Here is a 25,145-nt window from a genome sequence, read left to right on the forward strand (position 1 = left end):
CGACATACAAACTTAATAAGCAATGAAAGATTTCAAAGAAAGTGGGATCATCTTTGTGTGGGTGTGTTGATCTTTGGGTTGATAAGAAAGATAGAAATAACGTAGAAAAAAAATCCTTTGAAAAGATAGCTGTTGGTAAAGCTATAAGCAACGACAATATTTTCGGCACTATTGATGGTATCAGTTTTTAGTACCGAAACGGCTGTCTTTTCACCATTTTTTCTTTAGTTGTTGTTTTCAATTATAATATGCACTGTAAAAAATTCCGGATAAAATTATGGTAAAAAGTATTAGCAGCCTGAGTGCAGAATTCGTAAAATCCACTTTATAGTAAAATTAAATTTTACTATGAAATTTTAAATCGTAATTTTTATAGTAATATTTATTTAATTACAGTGATTCAGTGATTTCACAATAAATATTACTGCAAAGATTACGGCATATCAGATTTTTTGATCAGTAAAATTTTACGGTAAAAGTACTGCCAGTGCCGGTAATTTTATAAAAATTTGATCCAGAATTTTTTACGGTGAAAAAGCTAAAAACACACGATATGTTTTGCTATTGCAAGGAAATACAATATTGCACACAAAGCATTTTTATAATATTGTTACAATTGCGGTTCAAAGTTTTTCTAATTATTTCAAAGTATTTTCATCTTGGAATTCGAATGCATTTTGATACCAGATTATATCATGATTAGTAATCTATATTTGAACAATCTTTATAAAAGTTAAAAATATCAGTGTTTAAATTTTTGAATATCCTCAAATTTATAAAAGCTCTAAATATAATATGTACAGAGCTCAAAATAAAAACCGGACCACCCAGAATAACTTCTGATCTAATGATCGGATTTTCACGTTCTGGGATTCAATCTTAAAGGTTAAAGAGGGGGACCTCAAATATGCCAATTAATTACTGCAAACGATGTTTTAAGTTACGAAATCAGACTCAAAAAAGTACTCTCTCTGAAAAACCATAATTTTTCTTTTTGTGGATTCGGATTTCTGACCTCTAAAATATAGGGGGTAGCAGCAATCTGGAAAATATATGGTCCCCATAGTTTGGTCAGGACAGCGGTCCAAAGTATGGACCCCTTAATTAGATTTTATTTTTTGCGAATTTGGCATTTTTTGAGAACTCTTTAATCAAATTTTGCGCACATCTGTAAAATTCGTTTATCCAAAGATAATTTTATGCAAAATATATCGTTTAATAAATTTTTATTGCTTTTTATTATTTAATATTAGTCGTAACATTTTGAATTGCAAGGTGTAATATTTTTTATATCATTTCAAAGGATGTAATTTTTAAATGGCAAAATACAAAATTTGAGCAAATTGAATAGTTTCTGTGAAATTGAATTTTAAATAATTGATAACTCTTTGCTTTATTTAAGAATTTGCATTAAACTAATTTTTTTGTTATTCATTTTATTTGTCTTACGGAAAAGAAAACATAGTTGATTCTTACTAAAACTTCAAATTTGAAATTTGAATAAAAATATTAAAAAATAGAGCAGATATTAATGTTTTTTTTTCAACAATTAAAAATTAAAAAGAGTAGAGTGTTAACCCTTTGACGCAGATGAGACACCGGTGACCCTTTTTTATTTACCTTTTTCTGGCACTGGAAATATATTTTAATTTGAAAAAAAATATTTTGAATTTTTTTTTCATATTCAAAAATTTATCAATAGTTGATTTTGTCAATTAAAGTAATTTCAATAATGAGTAACTGTTTCTCTTAGATCTAAATAACTGCAAATAAGTGCATATTTGAGAAATTATTACTTGAAAGGTAGCCCTGTTTAGAAAATTTTACCTTAAACCACCCAAAAAAGACACCGGTGTTTCACGCTGTGTTTTATAACCATAAATTATTAAAATTCTAAATACAATATTTTTCTCTTATTTTGACCGAAATTAATACAAAATAATGAAAAAGTTTGAAAAATATGTTTACTAAAAATTTTACGTCAAAGGGTTAAGTGAAAGTCAAAGTTGATTATTACAACAAATATGATTCCGTAAAACTTTTATTGAAGGATCTAATGAACGCAATGATAAGTCACATATTTTCGCCATCAATTTGCAAATTTATTTTTGATAAGGTCTCTGAATCTAACGTAATTGGACATTCAAGTCAAGATTTTAATATTGCCCGAAAAAGAAAGAAAACGAAGTCAATAACTACATCAGGCAAAGTTTCTCTCAAGCTTCGCTCTTTTTTTCGTGTCGAAATCACTTTAACAGTATTTCTTGAAGCTCTTTCACTAAAGAAAATGAAACAGTCACATAAGCTATAATTTTTAACTATATGCACCATCTCATCATAAAGAATCATTTGAACTTTAGAAAGAAAAATAACTTAAATATTTTCAAAGTTATCAAACTTGTTTAAAAGTGGCCAATTTGGCGAGATAAATGCACCAATCGCCAATTTAGCACCTAGATGAAAATTATTAAAATCTATAAGCTGTTCTTAATTTTTGCAAATTTTTTAAAGCCAGATAATGTAGCGTTGGAGTCTCTTTTTAAATATATCTTTTACTTTTATTTACGACAACCAATGTTCAACTCCGCAACCTTGTAATTTTGTACCCGATCTAGAAGACAAGGGAACTTCTAGATCAAGTATTGGGAGAAATGTTTGCCTTCGCGGCTGACTACTTGATGAAACTAACCTGCAATTGCGTTACATGGAAAGGAAAACCACTAAAACCCACACGGTTAGCGTATGGCAAGGGGACTGTAATCCATGATTCGTCCAGCGCTGAGCATATTTTATGCCAGTACAGTGGTCGGTGTGAGCCGGGTGTGGAATCCGTATCGATGAGCCATTTCTGGGATTCAATCTCACTTCATTGGGAGGCGAACGATCTATTCCCTAAGTTTTACCATAGTTCTACTTTAACTACTTTATTATATTTTTATTTTACAATCGTTGTTGAACAGCCGACTCAATTTTTGAATTTACGACTACTAATGTCCGTAATCTCCGAAGCCTTGTAATTTTGAAAATAATTCGGAAGAAAAGGAAACTCCGGGATCAAATATTGGGAGTAATTTACTTTCGTCGAAGAATTTTTGATGGAACTAACCCGCTAATACTGAAAGTTAAATTTTCATTACTATTGAACTAAAAATAAAAATAATTACCAATATTCGGGAGTTATACGACAGACAAGCTTCTTCTTTAATTATTGTATAAAGGCAATAATTATAATATAAGCAAGTGTATGGTTCTAGTATGGAGCAATTTTTATAATGATCGTCATCAATAAATATTTTCAGAATCCTTGTTAGTGATGAATTCAAAAAAGTACATAAATCGGGAGTCGAAAAGTAACATTAAAATGATGAAGAAAGAAAAATTTTATCGAAAATCTGAGGAATAAACAGTAAAAAGGAAAGAAAAACAAAGTCAGTCTGATTGGATTGTGAAAATGAAGTATTTTCAACAAGCACCTCTGATTTCTTCACTGCTTTTTCTAAGATCAAATAGATTTTGAATTTTTCAATCTTGTTTTTCTCACTGATTCGATGCATTTCAACAGCGTGTTTGTTTTATCCTGACTTAAATATTAGTTTACGTTATTACTGTGTGCATTATTTGGCTTCGGTTTTGACATGGATTAAAATATATAGATATATCTGAAGGGTGATCATTACGAAACACCTTCTAATATAAGTGATATAATGAAGTATGTAATATATATGCGCAATAAAAGAGCAATATTAGGAATTTTTAGGAAGTAATACTGTTGAACACATTACAAATGCGTTCATAATGTTGGAATCTAAGTGAGTACTAAAATGATGTTTTTCATATGAAATATGCAATCCTTTGCTTTCGAAATTGTTTGTAAACTAAACCAAACTCAGTGGAGCGACAGCCCATAGAAGGCCGAAGCCTACTGTGCTCATCTCAGTTTTCTTGACCTTGGGCTGTGGGGTGCAGGAGCATATTTAGCACATTTTAATTCCAAATTTTGTCTTCTATAATTAAAAATAATTTAACTACAAATAGAAGTTTAAAAAACACCAAATAGAACTACAAATAGATGGTTAAAAATATTTCATTACTAAATGTAAAGCAGTGTATTTAAAAAAATATTTACATTTTTCATTAATTAGTTTTCAAACTGTGTACAACTGGATATCTGCCAGTGGTGACAACGTAGGTAAATCGTAATATTTGTCGATTCAGAAGCCAATCAGGTTCGACACACACGTTTTCACGCACGCAAATAAATTTGATTTAAATCACATGGTTAGGCATAATCACTTCACTTCTTCTCGAGTTGCAAATACCCAGTTGCAAACCCTTAGAGTATAATTAGTTACCAAATAATAATTTTGAAATTATTATTTGAATACTTTGTTGTAGAGTATTTGTTCTATCATGATATGCTTAATTCTAAAACAAAAGTTTGTCATTGAAAATCAGAAAACGATCAGATTAATCTCATCATTTTTTGAATCGTTTTCTTAAAAAATGCACTCACTTAAAAATGTTACATTACATTAAGAAATAGCAAGAATTGCAAATTATTTAACAGTAATAGTCTGTAAGTTTAGCAAAAATTGAAACAAACTGAACACCATATTACGAATTGACTAATGTAAAATGTTTTAAAAAATGTGACTATAATATTAAATAATGGTTAGGTCTTTTTAATTTCCAATTGAAATTTATTAAATCTTTTCCAACTATAATATTTTAATTCAAAATTATTATATCAAATAGAAATTTAAGAAATTATGATTTAAGCTTATGGTATTAAAAAGTAAAGACATTTTATTTCATCGTACCTTTTGAGAATCTTCTGGCAAAAAATCGTTTTCTTCTCATGGATATAAGTATTTCTTTTAAAAAATATGGCATCGGTTTGTTGAGAGAGCCGTTGCTATAGGCAGCGTTTGTCTTACGTAAGAGAACATGGTTCTGAAGTTGAATAGATATTAGAAATACATATCCAACTAGCTCGTCTTTTCCAACTGTAAGCTACGAAAGAAAATTCGCAGAATTTGATTTTAGGAAAATTATAAGGTAAGTTATCGTCAGCAGAATATTTTGATTTAGAACTTTTTTATTGCTGGAACTTAAGATATGATAATTGGAACTTTCTGATCTGTTATTTACATTTGCATTCTTATAACGCCTTTAAAACTGAAAAAAATTCCAATTTTAGTGAAAGTCAAGACATTTTAAGCTTTGTTCTTACTTGCATTTTTGGATGTTCTGTTTAAAACATAAAGAAGAAAAAGGAAGTTTTACACACATATTTCAAACTGTTTTTTGAGGTTATAATTTTAATATTGTTTTCCTTTTAGAATTCTTTTTATAAATTGGTATAATTTAAAAAGTACATACTTCAATTCGATTACAAATTTTCAGTTTATATACACGGAATCTTTTTTTTTTATCTCTTAAACACAACTTAGCTATATCATAACTGATATGCATTTTAGAAGTTCATGTACATTTTAAAAATTTTCGGATTAAATTACAGTAAAAATTGTCGGTATACTTTATGCTTTGCTCATATTTTACTCAAAAATTCATTTTTAAAGGAACATGTAGCGGAACAAAAATTCTGATATCCCGTAGAATTACGGAATCACACTAATTAAATGAATATAACTGTAAAAATTAAGGTATAATATTTTACGGTAAAAATGGATTTTATGGTAAAATGGATTTTATGATAAATGGGTTTTATGGTAAAATGGGTTCTACTGATGATGCACCCAAAGTGCCGGCACTTTATACCGTAATTTGATCCGGAATTTTTTTCAGTGTATCTGATGTTTCGCTTTACTACTTAACTCGTATGTCCTTATAACGGACAGAATTGATGTAGAAATTTTTAAAATAGAATTTTATGATTAAAAGTATATTTGACTGATAAAAGGAATACTAGTCGTGAAGGTACATTATAATTCCACTGTGCGATTATTCAAGCGTTAAGTTATCATATTACAATAAATTAGGGTTCTGTTCACGGTGATGGCTTGAAGCCTTTCTAGCGATGAATACCAACTTAACTGGGAAGTAAAGAACCGATTCGCGATGTCAGCGATTTTATTTTACCGTCGTTGAACAGCCAATCCAATTTTGGTTTTAGGACTACCAATGCTCAACTCCGTAGCCTTGTAATTTTGAACCTAATCCAGAAGACAAGAGAACTCCTGAATTAATTTTGGGAGAAATGTGTTTTCGTGGAGGATTTTTTTGATAAAGTTAACCAGTATTTGCGTTACAGGGAGAGGAAAGCCACGAAAACCTCCCCCGGTTATTCTGATGGCAACGGGACTTTAACCCATGCTTCGTCTACCACTGAGGACATTTTTCGTCAGTACCGTGGTCCGTGCAAGCCGGGTGCGGAATTCGAATGAATCGACCAGCCATCGCTGGGATTTGAACTCTGATCATCTTATTGGAAGCCAAGCGTTCTATCCCCTGAGCAACCACGGCTCATGTTAACTATTTTGTTATCATCAGGTCATAGTTTTCAAAATTATGAAGCTTTAACCTCTACACTGTAAAAAATTCCGGATCAAATTACGATATAATCGGCACAATAAAATTATTATCATTCCCAAAATCCATTTCTACAATAAAATAATATACCGTAAATTTTACAGTAATATTTATTTAATTGGAGTGATTCAGTGAGTTTAAGGTAATTATTATTTTAAAAATTACGGTTTATCAAATTTTTGTTCCGTAACATGTTCCAGTAAAAACGGATTTGATGGTAAAAAGTACCGGCACCCTGAGTATCAGTGCTTTTTACCATAATTTGATTCGAAATGTTTTACAATGCATGAATTTCTTAACTGACAACTGGCTGCTGCGAATGTGCTTTGATGTAAAAGGAAAAATCCATTTTAAATTTGAAAGAATTTTTAAGGAATTGAGAAAAATTTGAATTCATCATTTTTATCAATTTTACTAATTTTTAATTCACTAAAATGTTGCAGTAACAAACATATCTTTATCATCTTGTTTGTTATCTAAATGAGCTGCTCAGATGGATAACAAAGGTTTTCCTTACAGCGAGAAGGTTTTTTTTTTCAATACCCACCTGGATAATGACCTAGGTCTTACAGGCACCTGAAGGGCAGATTTGTTGGCCACTCTTTCAGGGTCACCATATTAGGTGGGCCAACGTTGCTCCCACAGTAAGGACAGATAGTACAGAGAGGGAAAAAACATCCATGTCTTGCCCGGGATTTGAACCTACAACCTTTCTGATGCAAGGGCAGTTCCCTAACCCCCACACAAGCCGGTCGGCATTATAGCGAGAAGTAACGACTAAAATTTTCGTATTTGTTGTATATTATCAACGACTCATTACGCGCATCTGATACTTAACAATTTTAACTTAAAATTGATATTACTTAGAAAAAATTAAAAGTCTTAAGCTCGAACTTAAACTGATAATGTTGAATATAGTATTTATAAATAAATTGAATTTCTCTAATAAAAATGTAATAATCACTTAAATAATTAAAACTGTATTTAGAACTTAATAAAGTTTTTATTGCTAGAGTATTTTGCAGGCACTCATTTGCTATATAATCGATTCAAACCGTTAAGCAATAAAATTTTATTATTTTATCATCTCTTTAAGTTAACTTGTTTATTTTTTATTTCATACATTTTTATTCGGAACTCAAACTCGAATTGGTTTGGGATGTTCAATCGAATATAAATTCGGTAATTGGGAAGGTGTTTGAAGTATTTTATGATAATTAAAAAGATACCGAAGCTATTTAAAATAGTTTTAATGTCTAATTTTGAAGCGGATGCTTTTAACTTTTTTAAAACATTTAAGTAAATAAAACTGCTTTTTGTAAGACAAAAAATGTAATAATTACTAGAATATGCTAAAATTTACCGTGTTTCTGGCTTTATGAGGTAATTTTTACCATATTTGTATTCGCACTGCATTTGTAACTAAATGTGTGGCAATAAGAATTGTAAATTTGATACCAATAATTTCTAGTAAATCGTTACCCTACAAAAGGAAAATTAAATTTTTTTCTCTCCAACAAATAGTCGAAAACAACCCCACTAATTTTTAAAATTATTCTAAGTTCTTTAAATTCAGGTATTAACTTATATTTATTTAATTAAATGCTGTTGTTATAACAAAACAAAAGTTGTTGCTTTGCTAAATGTCTACGAAATTCAACTGCTCTTCTAATTACACTCGATTCTCTTACATTTTTCTTCTAGTATGTAGGAAAATTTATAAATAATATTCCTACATACATAAATATGAATAAAGAAATAATTTTTTTATATATATTTTTTATTGTCTTGTTGAAAGATAATGAATTTCCAAATGCCACTAGGTGTTTCTTTGCAAACTATATTGCCTACATGCAAAACCTTTTAACTTTTTAACTGAATTTATTTGATTAACTCAAAATGTGAAATTAGCATTTAGGGGCATAAACTTTCGAGCACTTTCCTAACTGAACTATAGCGAATATTTTCCAGAAGGCAAATACAACAATATTTTGATGTTCAAAAATTAAAATACAACATAAAAAGGTATGTTTATTCCAAAGAAAGTTCATTCTTGTGTCTGATTTAGCATTTTAAAATATCATCTACAATAATAAATTAGTGTATTAGAAGTAATCTTTTTTAACTATTGAGATTGACATTTCGACCGTTAAAATCTGATCTTTATAATAAATATTTTTACCTTTCTCATACATTTCTTATTTTGCGCTCAGTACAGCTGAAACTTTAAAAACAGAAATACATACTATTCCTTAAATAACTTTATGAAAGAATAATTAACAATTAAAATTTTAGAAACATTTGTATAATAATTCTATCTTCTGATTGTTCAAGTAGCTTTAAACTGGTTTTCATCCCACGTAATTGTGGATGACATTTTTAATCTACTAAATTGTGATTGACAACAATGAGAATTAATAAAGAAATTTTTAATATCTTATTTTTTCATTAAGTTGCCGTCTCTAGACGTTTAAATATTTTTTTAAAAAAATACTCTTAGTGATTACCTTATTGAGGGATGTGATTAACAGAACCTCTAAATATGTAAGAGTTAAAACTACAAGGGATGGCTACAACTACTGGAGATGTTTAAATTAAAATAAATAAGATTAGTTTTGGGTAACTTACAGAAGCAATCATATTTGTAAATTAGTTGTGAAATTCTTTTCTTTATTGATTTTTATTTCTTTCATATTACTAGAATGCCAAAGAAAGTAAAACTGCTGAACATCCGACCACCAATCGACCGAAAGTTTGATTCTGAAGCGGTGAAAGATTTAATTAAAAGCTTGGCGACTGAAGAGTTGGGTAGCAAAGAATATGAATACATATATGCATCAGAGTGGACGAGAACGTTAAGTAGAAAGATTCATGACGCTCTCAAAGAACTAGAAGATAAACAGTACAAGTTCATTGTGCAAGTGATAATCGGTGAAAAGTTAGGTCAAGGCTTGAAGACATCGGCAGGATGTCTGTGGGACGATGACGCTGACACATGTGTTTCTGTAACAATTAGCAGAGATACTCTGTACTGCGTCATTGCAGTTTATGCTCTTTATTGCTATTGTTGGAAATAAAATCAAAAATGATTTGAAGAGAAAATTAGCTTAATAAGAAAGAACTAAATTCAGTTATTGAAACCTACAGCAAGGTGAAGTTAAGTGAATCACCAGCCTGGATTTTTGAAAAACTTATTATTTTATTTTGCAGTTTCCTTTTGTTTATGCAGCTTATATTCAATTCCCAGAATATAAAATACTGTGTTAAAAGAACAGGAAATAATATTCAGTCATTAAAATTTTATAAAAATGCGCGGAGAAAGGTAAGCTGAATTCTCCACTCTCTTTTTAAGGAAATAATGCAAAAATAAATCCTTTTTTATTTTAAATCTATAATATTTACTGTCGAAGCTTAACCTAAAGTTTTGCTAAAATTACAGAATAGTAAATGCTTTGGTATTCTGTAGGTTATACTTAGTTGTTGCTTACATTCATTCAAACAAAAAGTACTTACTCTCTTATTTATTTATTTTTTTGTAAAGTTTATTGCAAACAATATTTTCCTCAAAATTCAGAAAGTAGAATTTTATCCTGTTTAAAGTTTGTTTAAATCCCAGTTTTAAAGTTTGTTCAGAAGGCGCTATTTTTATTAATTTTTTTATGGAGAATTAGATAAAAAAATTTATTGGATACTTTTCCGTTTTCTTTCGTCTCCTTTATCATCTTTGAAATAATATATTCTTTTTACATTGCCTAACTTTATTCAAGGTTTGCCTGTTACCACTAGTATATATCATGATCAAACTGCCTAAATCTTTTTTTTAATTGTTACTCTTCCTAGAGAAGTTTTTTCTAAGTAACAATTGCAAACTATTGAAAAACTATCAATATCTTTTTACAAGTATTTAGATTTATATATTTATCAAAACTATTTAGGTGATTTAGGAGATTTTTAGGTGTTAAAGAAATATCAGAAATATCAAAGAAAAAAGTGCTTTATATGCTTTTAGAAATATTAAATTTAAAGCCCATTCTTATATAATTAAATGCTTAGCAAACACTATTCAGGAATTTTAAGTCATCATCAGAAAGAGAAAAGATTGTTTAAGAAACAAAGTAATTTCTATCATAATTGTTTAATAAGTTCAAATTTTAATAACTTAAGTCATTCGTAGCAAATTTTAAATGGGGTATGAAGTGCGGTTTTTAATGTTATCTTTAATTGAAGAAACAGGCAGCACGTAGAATAGTTTGTCCCAAAAATACTTTTCTCCCCAGGTGAGGTACGTTGTACTTTTCAAATAAAGCTTGATGTCTGGATGAGCATCATCTGGTAATTCTCCCAATTTGATGATTATGACACGATTTACTTTGTCCTTCAGAGCTTGCATATGGGCTGCCCGAAACTCGTAGACGCACCACTCACTTTCAAGAAAATTCCTGCAAGTTTCAATAATGTTTATTTTAAAAGCATTTTCAATGAAATAATATTAAATCATTGTAGTTATTTATAAATATTATTAGAAATATAACAGAAAAATTTTGCTTTTAAATTTTCTACAAGCCTATAATAAGGATTACATTCTAGATATTATGCTGGGCCAGTTGAATGCAGCCACAAAAAGAAACTTAAAAAAATGTTTTATAGATTGTTTTAAAATTTATTTCAATCCAATGCATATTATTATACAACTATTTATAATTAATTATTGTTCTTATTTTTTTAGTCTTGATAAAATTCCAAAAAAAATAATAATAAATAAAAATAAAATTCGTTTTATTCGAAAAATTATTAATTAAAGTTTTTTTTCCCTGCATAATAATTTATTTAAAAAAATAGCTTCATATGTTCCAATGAATTAAATTAAATAACAGCATTGGGACTTTAAATTACTTATGATAGGAAAAAAAAACTTTTTTTTCGGCTGCTTAAGTGGATACAATTTATTCTTAGTTATTGTTCTTAATTTTTTTAGTCCTAATAAAAAATATTTATAAATGAAAATAAAATTCTTCATTCAAAAAATTATGATTTGAGCTCTTTTTTATGCAATAATTTATTCAAAAAATAAATTTCAGATGATTTATTAAATTTTTTTTTTACAAATGAAGTAAAAATTTCTAAATCTAGATACAGCTGACGTTTTCGCCTGAGATTTAGTGTATGATAAATGGCCTTATAAATAAAAAAAAATCCAATGCATAGTTTTTTGTTAATAAAAATAACAAAACAATTAATTTACACAGCGGAATAAATTAAAAGAACTCGACAACATTACTTTGAGAGAACAATGATTGTTCTTTTAGAATTTTGAACTGCGGTGAAAATATTTGCGTCAATGTATTCACCAGCTATAAAATGCTTGTAATGGAGACACAATCTGGTCATAGGCTGCTTGACTTCTAACACTGAAAGAAAAAGGTTTGATGTGTTTATTAATTTCGTAACTACTTTTTCATGTTAATTTTAATTTAGTAATTTTACACACAAAACAGGTACATTTCGAATAAATTTGAAATCTTCTTTTTGAAAAAAAATTATGAGGTTTAGTAGTATGAAGTTAGGAAATTTGCATTTTTGATAATCAATGCATTTTTTGATATTCTTTTAAAATTCGGTTAATTCTTAGAAAAAAAGAATACTGATTGTTGATATTAATTATATTTAACTTTATAATGCAAGTAGGAAAATTTCTGTTTAAATTACTTTATAGTAATGACATTTCTGGCAAATAAAAATATAGTTCAAGAAATCAAAATCAAAATGCACTCTATTTAACTTATTCATCTGATAATTTTTCAGTTAATATGATAACGGTTTACCCGAAATTCTAATATTCAAAATTATAGTTCTTATTATCACTCGATTTATAAAGGAATACACAACGAAAAAGTAAATTTTACCGAAGAAATGTTTTTTTTTATGTGTAAGGTATGATGATAAAATTTCCACATTTACCAAATTTTATTACATATTATAAAACCAATTTTTGTTGGTAAGTTTACCAAAATCATTACCAAAGCACTACGTAAAAGTTAATTGGTTTCTTAGTAATCCAATGAGAGTCAGAAACACGGTAAATTTTACCATATTTTAAAAATTTCGACCATAATTTTTCGTCTTTATTTTACCAAAAAAATTGACGGTTTTAATATTGATTATAGCATGGCGGTAACAATGTTTTACAATGAGATTTCACTAGTCAAAATTTCATTTACGGAAGCTTTTAGAATTGTGAAATCTTGCAAAATTATGCTAAATAGTTAATCAAGATTCTTACCAGAAATAATATCCGTAATGACCAGATCTTGATCTTTATGGCTGAATGATATGAAAGCGTCGAAATTTTTATCCCTGTCGATATCTTTTTCCTTTACCCATATGACTCCATGTGCATAGAGCCATACATCAATATTCAGTTTATACCTCGTATGTACAATCTTCAAAATGGTGATTACCAAGAAAAAAACTGTTGAAACAGAAAAAAATTAATTATATTGAATTCGTATTGCTTTTATGATCAAATATAAATGTTTAGAAAAATTTGAAATAAGCATTTTAAGAAAAGTTGTTGTGCATTAAAAGTTCTATTTTGTACAGGGTACCTAATATATTTCAAGATCATCTGCAGCCGAAAACAATCACCATAAGAGTGTAAATTTTGGATGACACAATAAACTAGGGGTATTGTCTTCTGAGGAATAAAAATATTAGCTCTAGAAGAACAAGTCTCAAACTTATAAAATCGCACTTTTACAGTAGGAGCTCGATATTTCATGGCACATAGCAAATGTGAGTGAGTTGATAATGGGCGTCGAATGTCACTTTAAGTCAAGTTCTTCTGTTGTCATGACTCATCAGATCCTTTAAAATCAGAGCTGCTCTTCTAACTAACTGATTTTAGACGATTTTAATAGATCCTTTGCTCTTATGGATCTTCCTAATAACTGTATTTTAAAAAATCCTATATAGTTCTTTAAAATATAAATATATGATACCTAAAGTGCATCAATTTTTGACATCATTTTCAATAATGGTGTCAAAAAGTTTTGTTTACTACATACAAATATATGATATCTAATTGAAATCATTTTATACAATGATGTCAAAAATGTGAGTGAGTTGAAAATGGGTAAACACACGTCAAATGTCATTTTAAACCAGGTCAAGTTCTTTTGTTGTCATGACTCATCAGATCATCCAAAACCGCTTTTAAGCTTCATTTTCAAATAAACTTATTTTAGACCATTTTAATACTTCCTTTGCCCTTATGGATCTTTCTAATAACTGTATTTTAAAAAATCCTACATAGTTCTTTGAATTTAAATATGAATGTATGATACCTAAAGTGCATATATTTTTGCCATCATTTTCAATAATGGTGTTAAAAAAGTTTTGTTTACTTACATATGATACCTAATTCACTTCATTTTATACAATGATGTCAAAAATGTTCGAATTCACATGAAATAAATATATGATACTTAGTAAGCGTAATTTTTGTCATCATTTTCTGAAACGATTTCGGCGCATTTTGTAGATGAATATACATGAATAAAGCAAATGAAATACAGATAAGTACAATAAGGTGAATGAAAATTTTATGTTTTGTAATTTAAAGTTGTGGTTGAGCACAGAGTGTGATATGTTTTGAAAAATCTATAACTAATATTACTAATGAAGGAAATGGAAAAAAAATTCTGGTAATATGCTGTGAAAGTGCTGTTTTTTCAATAGGAATTTATTTGCATGCAGCTAAACATAAAAACTGAAAATTTACTTTTTTGTAAGTTTTGCGAAAGTTAAAGTATTTGCATAAACAACGAAGTACATTTATTTAATCTATTATCAAATAACTAAAAAATCTACTTGAAGTGAATCCCTTCGTTCGGTTGAAAGCGCTCGGCAATACCAAATTTGTTAACGTTGATAACTAAGCTCTATAGCTAAAAGAAATCATTTCAAAATATATACTGAAACTAAAAAATTACAAAAAAAGTTGAAAAATGATCAAAATTTTTATAGCCTTAAGAATGCAATTTTTTATAAACATAATGCACCTATGTTATCGGCTTAATATCTTCTCCGATGATAATATTACATTATGGGGACATGTGAATTCATGAAGTGGTTTTATTTGAATGTTTTAAGAACTAAAAAAAGAATGGCAATAAGGCTCAAAATTTTCTTAAAATAAAATTTACATAATAATAAGAAAAATGCTACATTGTAAAAAATTCCGGATCAAATTGCGGTATTAATTACCAGCACTAACTAATTTATTCGTAAAATCTATTTTGACTCAAAAATAGTTTTCACTTCAAGTTATTATACCGTAAATTTTACAGTAATATTTATTTATTCAGAGTGAGTCAGGGATTTTACGGTAACTATCACTGTAAAAATTATGGTATATCATATTTTTGTTCCTCAGCAGGTTCTAGTGAAAATGAATTTTATGAAAGTATTGGTATCTTGAGTGCCTGTATTTTATTTTCTAACTTGATCTGGAATTTTTTTTACAGCATAGGGAGGAAATGATCATAGTAGTCGTACAGATATTAAAATTGGGATTAAAAAATTTCTTTTACGTAGGGAATTCATTTTGTAAATGCAATTACCTCACATATTTATGTAATGAACATCAGAAAAAAACTTACAAATTAATCCAAATCCGATAGAAAAATACAATCCTATAAATAAGGGACACAAGTCCCACTCTCTCAATGTCCATATAGCTTTTCCCTCCAACACATTATCATCCCCTGATGTGTCACACAGTGTTTGATTCCCATCTAATATCTGAAATTGATATGTATGAAATTGAATTAAAGTAGTTGTGTTTTTTTTGCAGGTTATGGCGAATTTATTTCAACTTTTTGTATTGCATCCTATAGGAAAGATTTCAGAGAGCAGAAAAAGTATTTCGGGAACCCTAAATGCTCTTTACACATCTTTTTGCTATTCGCATTCATCTCAATTTGCTGTTGTTTTTAGTCTGTAAAGATACTTTATTAAAATTTAACAAGTTGCTGATTTTTTTTTTGAAAAGAGGAAATAAAGAAACTCTACTCTGTGCATGAATCTATGAATATCTGAAATATACTCTATGCATGAATCGATGAAACTGAAATCTGTGAATTTTTTAAAATTATTATGTTAAATTATTAAAAAAGTTTTTAAGATTAGTAGGGTTTTATACAAGAACTAATTGGATGTTTTAGTAATTAATTTCATTTAGAAAAGAAAAAAACCGGACAGTATCTATTTTATTCAGTAGTGGAGCAATATTCTTTTTTTTTATTTATTTTTTATTTTAGAAAATTATTAATACCTAAGACAATTATTTTTATATGTATACTTTCCTCTGTCAAAAAAGTAAAATGTCTGATTCATGTTAAAAGTTAAAAATTAAACAGGTTAAAAAATATTGTTCTCCCTCGAAACTAAGAAAGGTCAATTAAAAAAAAAGACCAAATCAAACTGATTAAATTGTCTACTAATTGTTTTGGTTTTAAAATACTTTTTTTTTACTCCTATGTACAATTTTGTCATTGATGCTGCTAATTCCTTAAAGAACTTGCGAATAGACAGGGTTAGTCCTACGTCATCAACGACGTCACTAGCTCTCCCCGTTCCAAACAAAGTTTCGAACGGAGCAAACAATATGGCGTTTCTCATGCAGTTAAAAGTGGGTCAACTAAATCTTTGAATATATTAATATAGAGTCGAATTTAACCACTGACATGGCAAGAAAAAGTGTTGCATATATTAATATTACGTTAATCTATTTTTATGATATTAATTGGAATGGCTTATTAATTGCAAATGATTATGAAAACTTTTTGTTTATATGATTGAGAGAATTTGTATTTAATATTTACCATATAAATTGTATTTATAATCTGGAAATCGGAAATTTGTGAATTTTATTACTTGGAAAAAGTTATTTCGAATTTATGTTTAATTTTTCTTAAAATATGTATATTATATTAAATCAATTTTTTTATAATATTGAGACAACTTATTAATTGTAAATACTTATGAGAATTTTAAAACAAATTAAAAAGTTATGTAAGAAGCATGAATAAAGTCAGATAAATTAGTGAAAATTATAAAGTATTTTAGATACACGTTTTTAAAATAGCTCAAATTAATTGGTAAATTTACTAAAATGATAGGAAGTAAAAAAAAAAAAATTATATAAACAAAAGAGTTGACAGGTCTTAAAACATATTTACAACCAAATTATGAAATAAATATGGATGACTTGAATGTTACGTTCACTGCAACAAATAGAATATTACTATGAAGGTAATTTAAAAAATTTTGATTTAGACTGTCAAATGCAAATTTTATTCTATAAAAAGTGATAACAGTAACATTTGCCAAAATAAAAGCTGTATAACTAAATATGCATACATACATTAAAGAATTAAGTTTCTAAGTTAAAAAATTTCTTAAAAATTTGAATTATATTTATTTGAAATGCATGCGAAATTAATATTATTAAATAAGTAAAATTTAAACATCTATGTGAATACATAGAGTAATAAATATGAATGCAAATAAAAGTTTATGTATGGGATAAGTATGTTTTAAAGAATTCTAAAAAAATTCATGTTGCACTTTCTTATCGAATAAAATAGGAATCTGAGATTTTAAGATAAATTCATATGTAACACCTAAAAAAAATTGTTCCTCTCACATTTTAAAATGAAAATTAGAAATTTAAAATTCTAAAATAATTTAGCTATTCTATATATTAAAATTCTGGAAACTAAACATAATATTGACCCTTTTAACATACCACTACACTGTACTATGATAACACTACACATTAATATAGCACTACACTATTAACGTTAAAAAATAATCTAATATTATTATTAGATAATAGATACCTTATTATCTAATAATGAGGTAACTTAATTTTCTCAAATAATTAATGCATAAAACTATAGTTAAAAACTAATTAATGATGATATTGACAAATATAAACAAGATAAAATCTCAAGTCAAAATAAATCTGAGTTTAAACTAAAACTCTGTGCAGATTTAAAATTAAATAAGTTAGTTACATAATTTATTCCTATTTAGTAGTTAAAAACTAAAGCTTATGAGAATTAGCATCAATAATCAGAGAATCTTAAGCAAACAAAGTTTACAATAACTAAAAATTTTATCATCAGACATAATTAAATAAACAGACATAATTAAATAAACAGACATATTAGTATTGATAAATACAATCTAATTATAGATTAAAAATTAATTACAAAACGTTTTAAAACAATGCATGCCTATCCATAACTAAAGAAAAAAATTAGATGTAGGTCAAGAATATGTAACAAATTCTAAATAAAATAAGACATTATTTTAAACATGAAACAAGATTTAAAAATATTGACGCTTAGATTTTTATACATCAAAATTAAAGATAACATGACCATTTTGAAACTTTTTTTTATAGCATTTAATGCGTTTAACTCGTAAAATCTACTGATACTCCGTATAAAGAAAACTACTTAAATTAGGAATAAGTCCCTTAGAAGCGCTATATAAATTTATTTATTTCAATAATAAACTAAAAATCTTGCCGTCTTAAATTCACATAGGAAATGCCATTGAAATGGTTCATTCAAAAAATTGTTTGGAACGCGTTTGGAAGGAGGCGGGGTTTGACGTCATAAAATACGTCATCACTGTCCCTGTCTATTTAGTTTTAAATATTTCTTAATGAAGATAAATATTAACGGCTATTATTAAGCTATTATTATTACTAGATATTATAAACTTCAGCTAATTCGAAAACATATTTTATGAGATATAGCGTAATTCAAAGCGTTTTACGGTATCAAAAGTCAAAATGTTGATCCATTTTTTGTATGTAATTAGACTAACTAAAAGGTAGTCTAATTAAATATAAAAACAAAACTTAAAATGGCAGTTATTCGCAAACAATGAGTATTTCCAGTCTTTGAGTCTAACAAATACTAGCGATAATACGATTTTATCCCACGTGTTACACTAGTTAGTAACTGACATATTTATCTGAAAAATATTTACATATTTATTGAAAAAATATTTACATATTTATTTAAAAAAGTATTTAAATTTGTTTTTCTTTGTCTGGAACAGAATTCAAAACGAGAATACATAAAAAAAAACTCTATGAATGATCACTTAATCACAAATCAAGAGTTTGCATACATTTTCAGTAGCATAGTAAAATCTGAACACAAAATTACTCAACACTACACTCCTCTTTCGTGAATTATTTTACATCTGAAAATTCCAATTTTGGCGAATGTCTTAGAATTGTCTGATGCCAAGTTTTGATTTTCGTAATCAAGCATTTGGAGTTATTTCTTGCTATCAACGAAACATCGATAAATCTACAGAAGTTTTCTTCTATTTAACAAAAAGTATATATATTTTGTGTTTTGTAGCTACAATACATTGATAAACATCGTAATTTTTACCTATTTATTCTTTTTTCAAAATGCTCCATTTCTAACCGTTTCAACTCTTTTAAGCCTATTTCGAATTTATTTCAATATCCCTATCTCGATAATGTGCGTGCATTACAAACTAGCTTTTTTTAAAAATAAATTAGTATGTGTATGCTTCCTAAATTAATTGTTTTTACACAATTGTATCGTAAACTTTGTTGTAAATATTAGCTCTGTTTCAATTGAATATATGCTGTTATTGCATTGTAGTAATATATATTTTTTAAAGTTTTCTGTAGTATATGAACCAAGCCTCAGTGATCATAATTAAATTTAATAGATTTCAAGATTTATGCTAATAACTAAGCAATGAGCGAAAATTAACAAGTAATCCTCAGTATTTTTATGGTGATTACGGATTCTATTTATTATTTTTGTTTATCTGTGGCGAAGAATAATGCTTTGGTATCTAAGTTGCTTTGAAATAAAGTATATTGTTTATATACAGTGCGTGAAATAAAAAGATATTACCCTGAATAATTTTTGTTCGAAGGATTGGATTTTGACAAATTAAATGCCAATCTCAGTTATTTAAAGAGGAGATTTCAAATATTCTAATTATTTTTACTAACGATTTCTTAATGAATTTTCAGAAATTTTGCTTGTACCTCGAGAACTTCTTAAGAGAATCGAAAATCTTTTGATTATAATAATCCGCAGATAATATTCCATGAAAAAGGAATTTTTATTACTTTTTAACTGTATTATTCAATAAGGCTCAAAGTTGTATAGAATTGTAAGGTGCATACATATTCTCACTATTTTAAACTGTAAAATTTTTAAAGTCTAAATACGAAATTTAAACAAAAATGGGTAAATAGTTCTTGAGAAATAATATTTTAAATAGCATCTTTTTCTAATTTTAGAAAATTTTGAACCGACTTTTCTTAAAATTATGTTTTTGTCTCTGTTTCCGTAATCTAGTTATATATATATATATATATATATATATATATATATATATATATATATATATATATATATATATATATATATATATATATATATATATATATATATATATATGTTACCGTCAAAGTATGAAATCCGTTATTTTATGGAATACCTAGTTATTCCATGAAATAACTGATCGTGTCCGTTAAAGTGCAAAACTTTCTTGTGTTTCATGGTTTAACTAGTTATTTCATAGAATAACGATCTGCCAACGATCTGATGAATTGCTTCGTTTTCATTTTAATTATCTATCATCAGTTTATTTATAGAATAACTAGTTATTTCATTCTAGATAAACTGTTTATTTTACACTTTAAATGTCTCTCATTAGTTAATTTATAGTATACCTAGTTATTTCATAGAATAACTAGTTAAAGTGTCAAATTAATAACATATTACACACTTTAACGGACGCGATCAGTTATTTCATGGAATAACTAGGTATTCTATGAAATAACTGCATTATATACTTTAACGGTAACACACACACACACACACACACACACACACATATATATATATATATATATATATATATATATATATATATATATATATATATATATATATATATATATATATATATATATATATATATATATATATATATATATATATATATATATATATATATATATATATATATATATATATATATATATGTATGTATATGTATATATATGTATATATATATACATATATATTTATCATATTTCTTACAGAATACTGCCGACTTGGCTTCCCAAACTTACTATTTTTTCATTTGAAAGTATCCATTTTCGAAAATTTGCAGTATCACAATCACAAATCCATGGATTACCAGATAATGTCAGTTGTTGAAAGTTATAGACATTCCTGAGCGATGTCGTGTTTATTGCTTTGAACCTGTTGTTGTGTAGAAATAGATGTCTTAGACCAACAGGTAATCGTGCACTTTCTAAAGTATCTAAGTTGTTGTTGGAAAGGTTCATTTCCCCTATACTATCCACAATTACGATGTCACCCGTGTTCTTTTTAAATTGAGGTTGAAAAGTAATTTTCAGGAGAGATGAATCCTGAAAAAAAAAGAAGGAAATGCAAAAAAAAAAAAAAAAAAAAAAAAGAGGAAAGAAAAAAAGAAAAGCAATGTCTTTTTCATACAGACTGCTTCTAAATGATCACTCTCAAAATTCATGAAAATATGCACATAAGGGACACATAATAAGTATATAAGTTAACAAGAAAAGGAAAAAACAATTTTGAAATTATTCAAATCACTACTGAGGAAGGTAGAACTAGATCCATAAAAACTCGTTTATTTTCTGAAATAACGGACAAGAGCTGGAAGGGGATTAAAAGAAACAATTTTTCTAACGGTTCTCCCTTCCAATTTGAATATCGTTATCTTTCTTCCACGACTGAATATTAATTACCATTTCTAATATGCATTCTTTTTAATTTCATTACCTGGCCGGGATTTAGAAAATACCAAATGATTTCTGAACACCCTGTATGCAAGAAGTTCAAACGAATATTTGCGTATTAATCTTAAGTTTGATACTTAAAATATATGTCTTGTGATATATTTTATGGACTGACGCAAAGATAAACACACTTCCTGAGAGAAATTAGCTGTTTTCATTGCCTTAATTACTATGTTGTTTATTTCTCTCATTTAATATAGATATACAAAATATAAAATATCTGTTCTACTTTTAATATATTTTCACTTTGAAATTCTAAAAATCCTTGCTATTGTTAGTCTGAAAATCATCCTATTTGTTCTCTGACTTGTCTAAAGAACGTTATTCTGATGCAACAAACACGTGATTTTGACGTAACTTATTCCTGAAAAATGTATAACCAACAAGTCAAAGTATATTGTCCGCCCTTTTTTCTCAGGAGTATTATCTGAAATTTTGAATTTTTTCGTTTGTTATACATATGAGAGATCAGTTTTATTTGTGATTCATAGATATTGCTGTAATCAATATAAAAGATGCAAGAAGCGATAAGTAGTTACAAAGAATAAAACACGCTAATGTAAAATGGCACAAAAAATTACCAATCAATTAAACAAAAAATTATAAAAATTACCAATCAATATCAGTTACCAACACTACTAACACCATATTATCAACAATTCTTCAGTAAATTTTAATCAAACTTTACAAACATATTTTATGGACTTATACATTTTACAAATTCATATAATATTATAGATTTTAATATTTTTAAATTTACCATTCCAATAGATCTTGAAATTGTTATGCAAAACATACTATACTGCGAAAAATCCCTGTTCTTTTTACAGACTTTCTCTGTATATTTGATGGTTATATTGAGCAGTTATAACTGTTCTGCTGATATAACGGTTGTTTCTTTATTCGTCCTAATTATAAACCGATAAACCATCAGTTAAAATTCTAGTTTTGTGCATTGCCGTTTTGCTTACCGCGGGGATAATTCTACCTTTTTCCAAATTAATTTATTATTCTTTTCTATATTTGCTCCTATTTTAAAGTAATTATTATATGGTTTTGAACAACGTATAAATAAAACTGAATTTCTATTTTATTGTCAAAACAATACTGCCAAATCTCAGCTATGACTCCAATCTTGCACTGACCACAGACCAGACGTAAAATATTTTCAGTGATAAACGGATCACAGGTTAGAATCGCTTTGCCGTCGGGCTAAGCGTGGGAGGTTTTCATTATTTTCCTCTCATATAACCCAAATACAGGTGAGTTCTATTAAAAGTCCTGGTTTGTACCAATGCTTGGCCAAGGAATTACATTGTCTTCTGGGTTGGGTTCAAAATTATAAAGATACGGAGTTGAACATTGGTAGTCATAAACTCAGAATTGAGTCCGCTGTTCAATGCCGGTTAAAATTTTAAACAAAATAATGAGACATTAGAGCTGCGATAGCTTAGAGGACTAAGCGCTCGTCTTTCAGTAACACAGGTTCGAAACCCAGCGTGAACGGGTCGAATGAATGCTGCTCTCGGCTTGCAATGACTCCATTACTGACACAGTTATTTAGTAGAATTTTTTTTATTAAAATAACAGTGTCTGTTATGACAGCACTTATCATCTTAAAAACAGGTTAAATAACAGAATTTTTCCGTGAAGAAATGGTTTTATACTGGCACACCAGCATTTTTTTGTGTAAATTTAACAGATTTTCTTGCAGTGTATGGAAAAAACCATATTTAGAAAAACGAATATGTCAAAAATTAGACTAATATACCTCTGCACTATGTTCTGCCAGAAACTGGGGTAATGTCCAGATATTCCTAAAACTGCAATCCACAGCCATGAAGTATTTTTCAATGTCATTTGTACAGTAACACTCGCATGTTGATGGACAAGACTGCACATGATTTGGTGTGTACAGTAACATTGAACGGCAAAGATCAATATCTACATCAGTTTCTGACAAGTTTAGCCATTTAATAAAAGGAAGGAGCTCACAATCACAGCGAATAGGGTTATCTAAAGAATGAGCAGTAGTTGATTGAAAATTACTTTAACATTTTGGAAGAGCAATGCACAAAAAATAAGTAGTAGAAGTAGCAATACACAAGAGATAAAAACATCGCAAGTGTTATTTAACTAAGTTATAATTGTTGAAAATAACAAATAAATAAAACGAAAATACGATTTCGTGTATTCCTGCACCTGGAGTTCTCGAACTTTTCCAAATATTATTAACAATATTATATAATATAAATGTTAATAATTTTAGAGAAAATATCAGGAGGCAAAAATTACTAACCGTTTTTGAACACTTCGTTATTCGTTTACCATTTATAAGTCCATTGTGTACTTGAAAGTCATGCTAAGGATATTTAAAATCCAATGTGATATTTATTATTCTTATTTATTTATTAATTTGTTTATTTATTTACTGTTCTTTTTTTAGTATGGTGAAAAGGAAAATCAAACTCAGGTGAGGTACAGATCCGGTACTGTATTATTATTATTATATTTTATTTTAGTTTTTTGCATAGGTAGTGACAAGTGCAAACAAAATCATTTATGGTGTTTATCCAAATGCAATAGATGTTCGTATATCCCAAAGGAAATTTTCTAAGTTCAAATCTGCTAATTTTTATCTTTCAGACTCTATAACTTGGCACTTTGGATAATTCCATTGAGCACTTTCTTAAAGTTGCATCAAATTTGAACCATATTATGGTTTAATATTATCCGAAATTTTTAATAATGCATCGTAAAAAACTGGTTCAATTTATGGTACAAGGTACCGGCACTGAGATTGACAGAACTTTTACCGTAAAATTCAGTTATACCATAAAATTTTACGGAACAAAATATCTGCTATACTTTAATTTTTACAGTAATACGTACTATAAAATTACTGAATCACTGTAATTAAATCCATATTACTGTAAAATAGATTTCAAGGATGCTGCACCCAGGCTGCCAATACTTTTGAAATTTTTTTTTAATCAGGAATATTTTACACTGTAGCAATGATACTTTGCGCTAACTCATTTATTTAACTTCTTTCTTTATAAAGTTATTCGATATGAAATGTTAAAAAAAATAATAAGTTGATTTCTAGAAAATTATAAATTGAAAAGTAGCATAGTAGTTTAAAAAGTAGTTTTTCTCTACCTACAGTTTTCTTACAGCTTTAAAATAACGCCTCCTAGAAGAAAGAGGGCCTCTGCACGGGTTAATTTAGTATTCCAACATAAGGAACATTAACTTAACGAACAATTCAAGATTACACTACGTTAAAAGCATCGGATTTATCACTTAAGGTAATCAGGATTACTGAAATATTTCCTCGACGAGTAAGATCTTTAAAAAGTGCCGATTGATATCGAATACTATTAAATCTTTTCTATCTTTCAAAAGATGTTAGTAAATCTGGCGTATTAAATTTTGATTAACAGTAGCAACAGGTGTAACTAAAGAGTGATGACTATGTGAGGCGAAACACAAGTGGGACCTAATGCTGTTGTGAATAAATAATTATAATGTGTGTTATAATACATTTTAATTGACCACCATAGCAAAGAAAAGGCAACCATTGGTTGGTTTGTGGAATTCAAAAAGGATTGTCCGGAACAACTTTACAACAACGCATCGATATTTATTCCTTGGTGTA

At 27.9% G+C, this 25,145-nt stretch overlaps 2 protein-coding genes across 4 annotated transcripts in view; one reads left to right on the plus strand and one right to left on the minus strand.

Annotated features, from left to right (window-relative positions):
* The first annotated feature begins 4,814 nt into the window (after positions 1–4,814).
* Positions 4,815–15,779, plus strand: LOC139425019 (dynein light chain Tctex-type protein 2B-like). Of its 3 annotated transcripts, none has more exons than XM_087157627.1 (3): positions 4,815–5,058; positions 9,254–9,874; positions 15,407–15,774. In XM_087157627.1, exon 2 carries the CDS (start codon positions 9,255–9,257, stop codon positions 9,627–9,629), a length of 375 nt encoding a protein of 124 aa, XP_087013753.1. In that variant the 5' UTR covers positions 4,815–5,058; position 9,254; the 3' UTR covers positions 9,630–9,874; positions 15,407–15,774. The 3 variants fall into 3 exon arrangements, with proteins under 3 accessions (XP_087013753.1, XP_087013754.1, XP_087013755.1); XM_087157628.1 differs by lacking the exon at positions 15,407–15,774 and adding an exon at positions 13,153–13,954; XM_087157629.1 differs by lacking the exon at positions 4,815–5,058 and adding an exon at positions 5,537–6,513 and having other exon boundaries at positions 15,407–15,779.
* LOC107448361 (uncharacterized) overlaps positions 10,073–25,145 on the minus strand; it is a 30,190-nt gene continuing 15,117 nt past the window's right edge. Inside the window, exons 7-12 of the mRNA XM_043043754.3 lie at positions 23,256–23,500; positions 20,774–21,076; positions 15,213–15,354; positions 12,833–13,021; positions 11,831–11,960; positions 10,073–10,991 (exon numbers count right to left, since the gene is read on the minus strand). Coding sequence (XP_042899688.2) covers positions 10,733–10,991; positions 11,831–11,960; positions 12,833–13,021; positions 15,213–15,354; positions 20,774–21,076; positions 23,256–23,500 — 1,268 coding nt within the window. The 3' untranslated portion in view covers positions 10,073–10,732. The remainder of the gene's footprint in view (positions 10,992–11,830; positions 11,961–12,832; positions 13,022–15,212; positions 15,355–20,773; positions 21,077–23,255; positions 23,501–25,145) is intronic.

This window comes from Parasteatoda tepidariorum, chromosome 2 (genome assembly GCF_982258835.1).
Source record: "Parasteatoda tepidariorum strain Cologne lab strain chromosome 2, Ptep-v5.0, whole genome shotgun sequence".
NCBI lineage: Eukaryota > Metazoa > Arthropoda > Arachnida > Araneae > Theridiidae > Parasteatoda > Parasteatoda tepidariorum.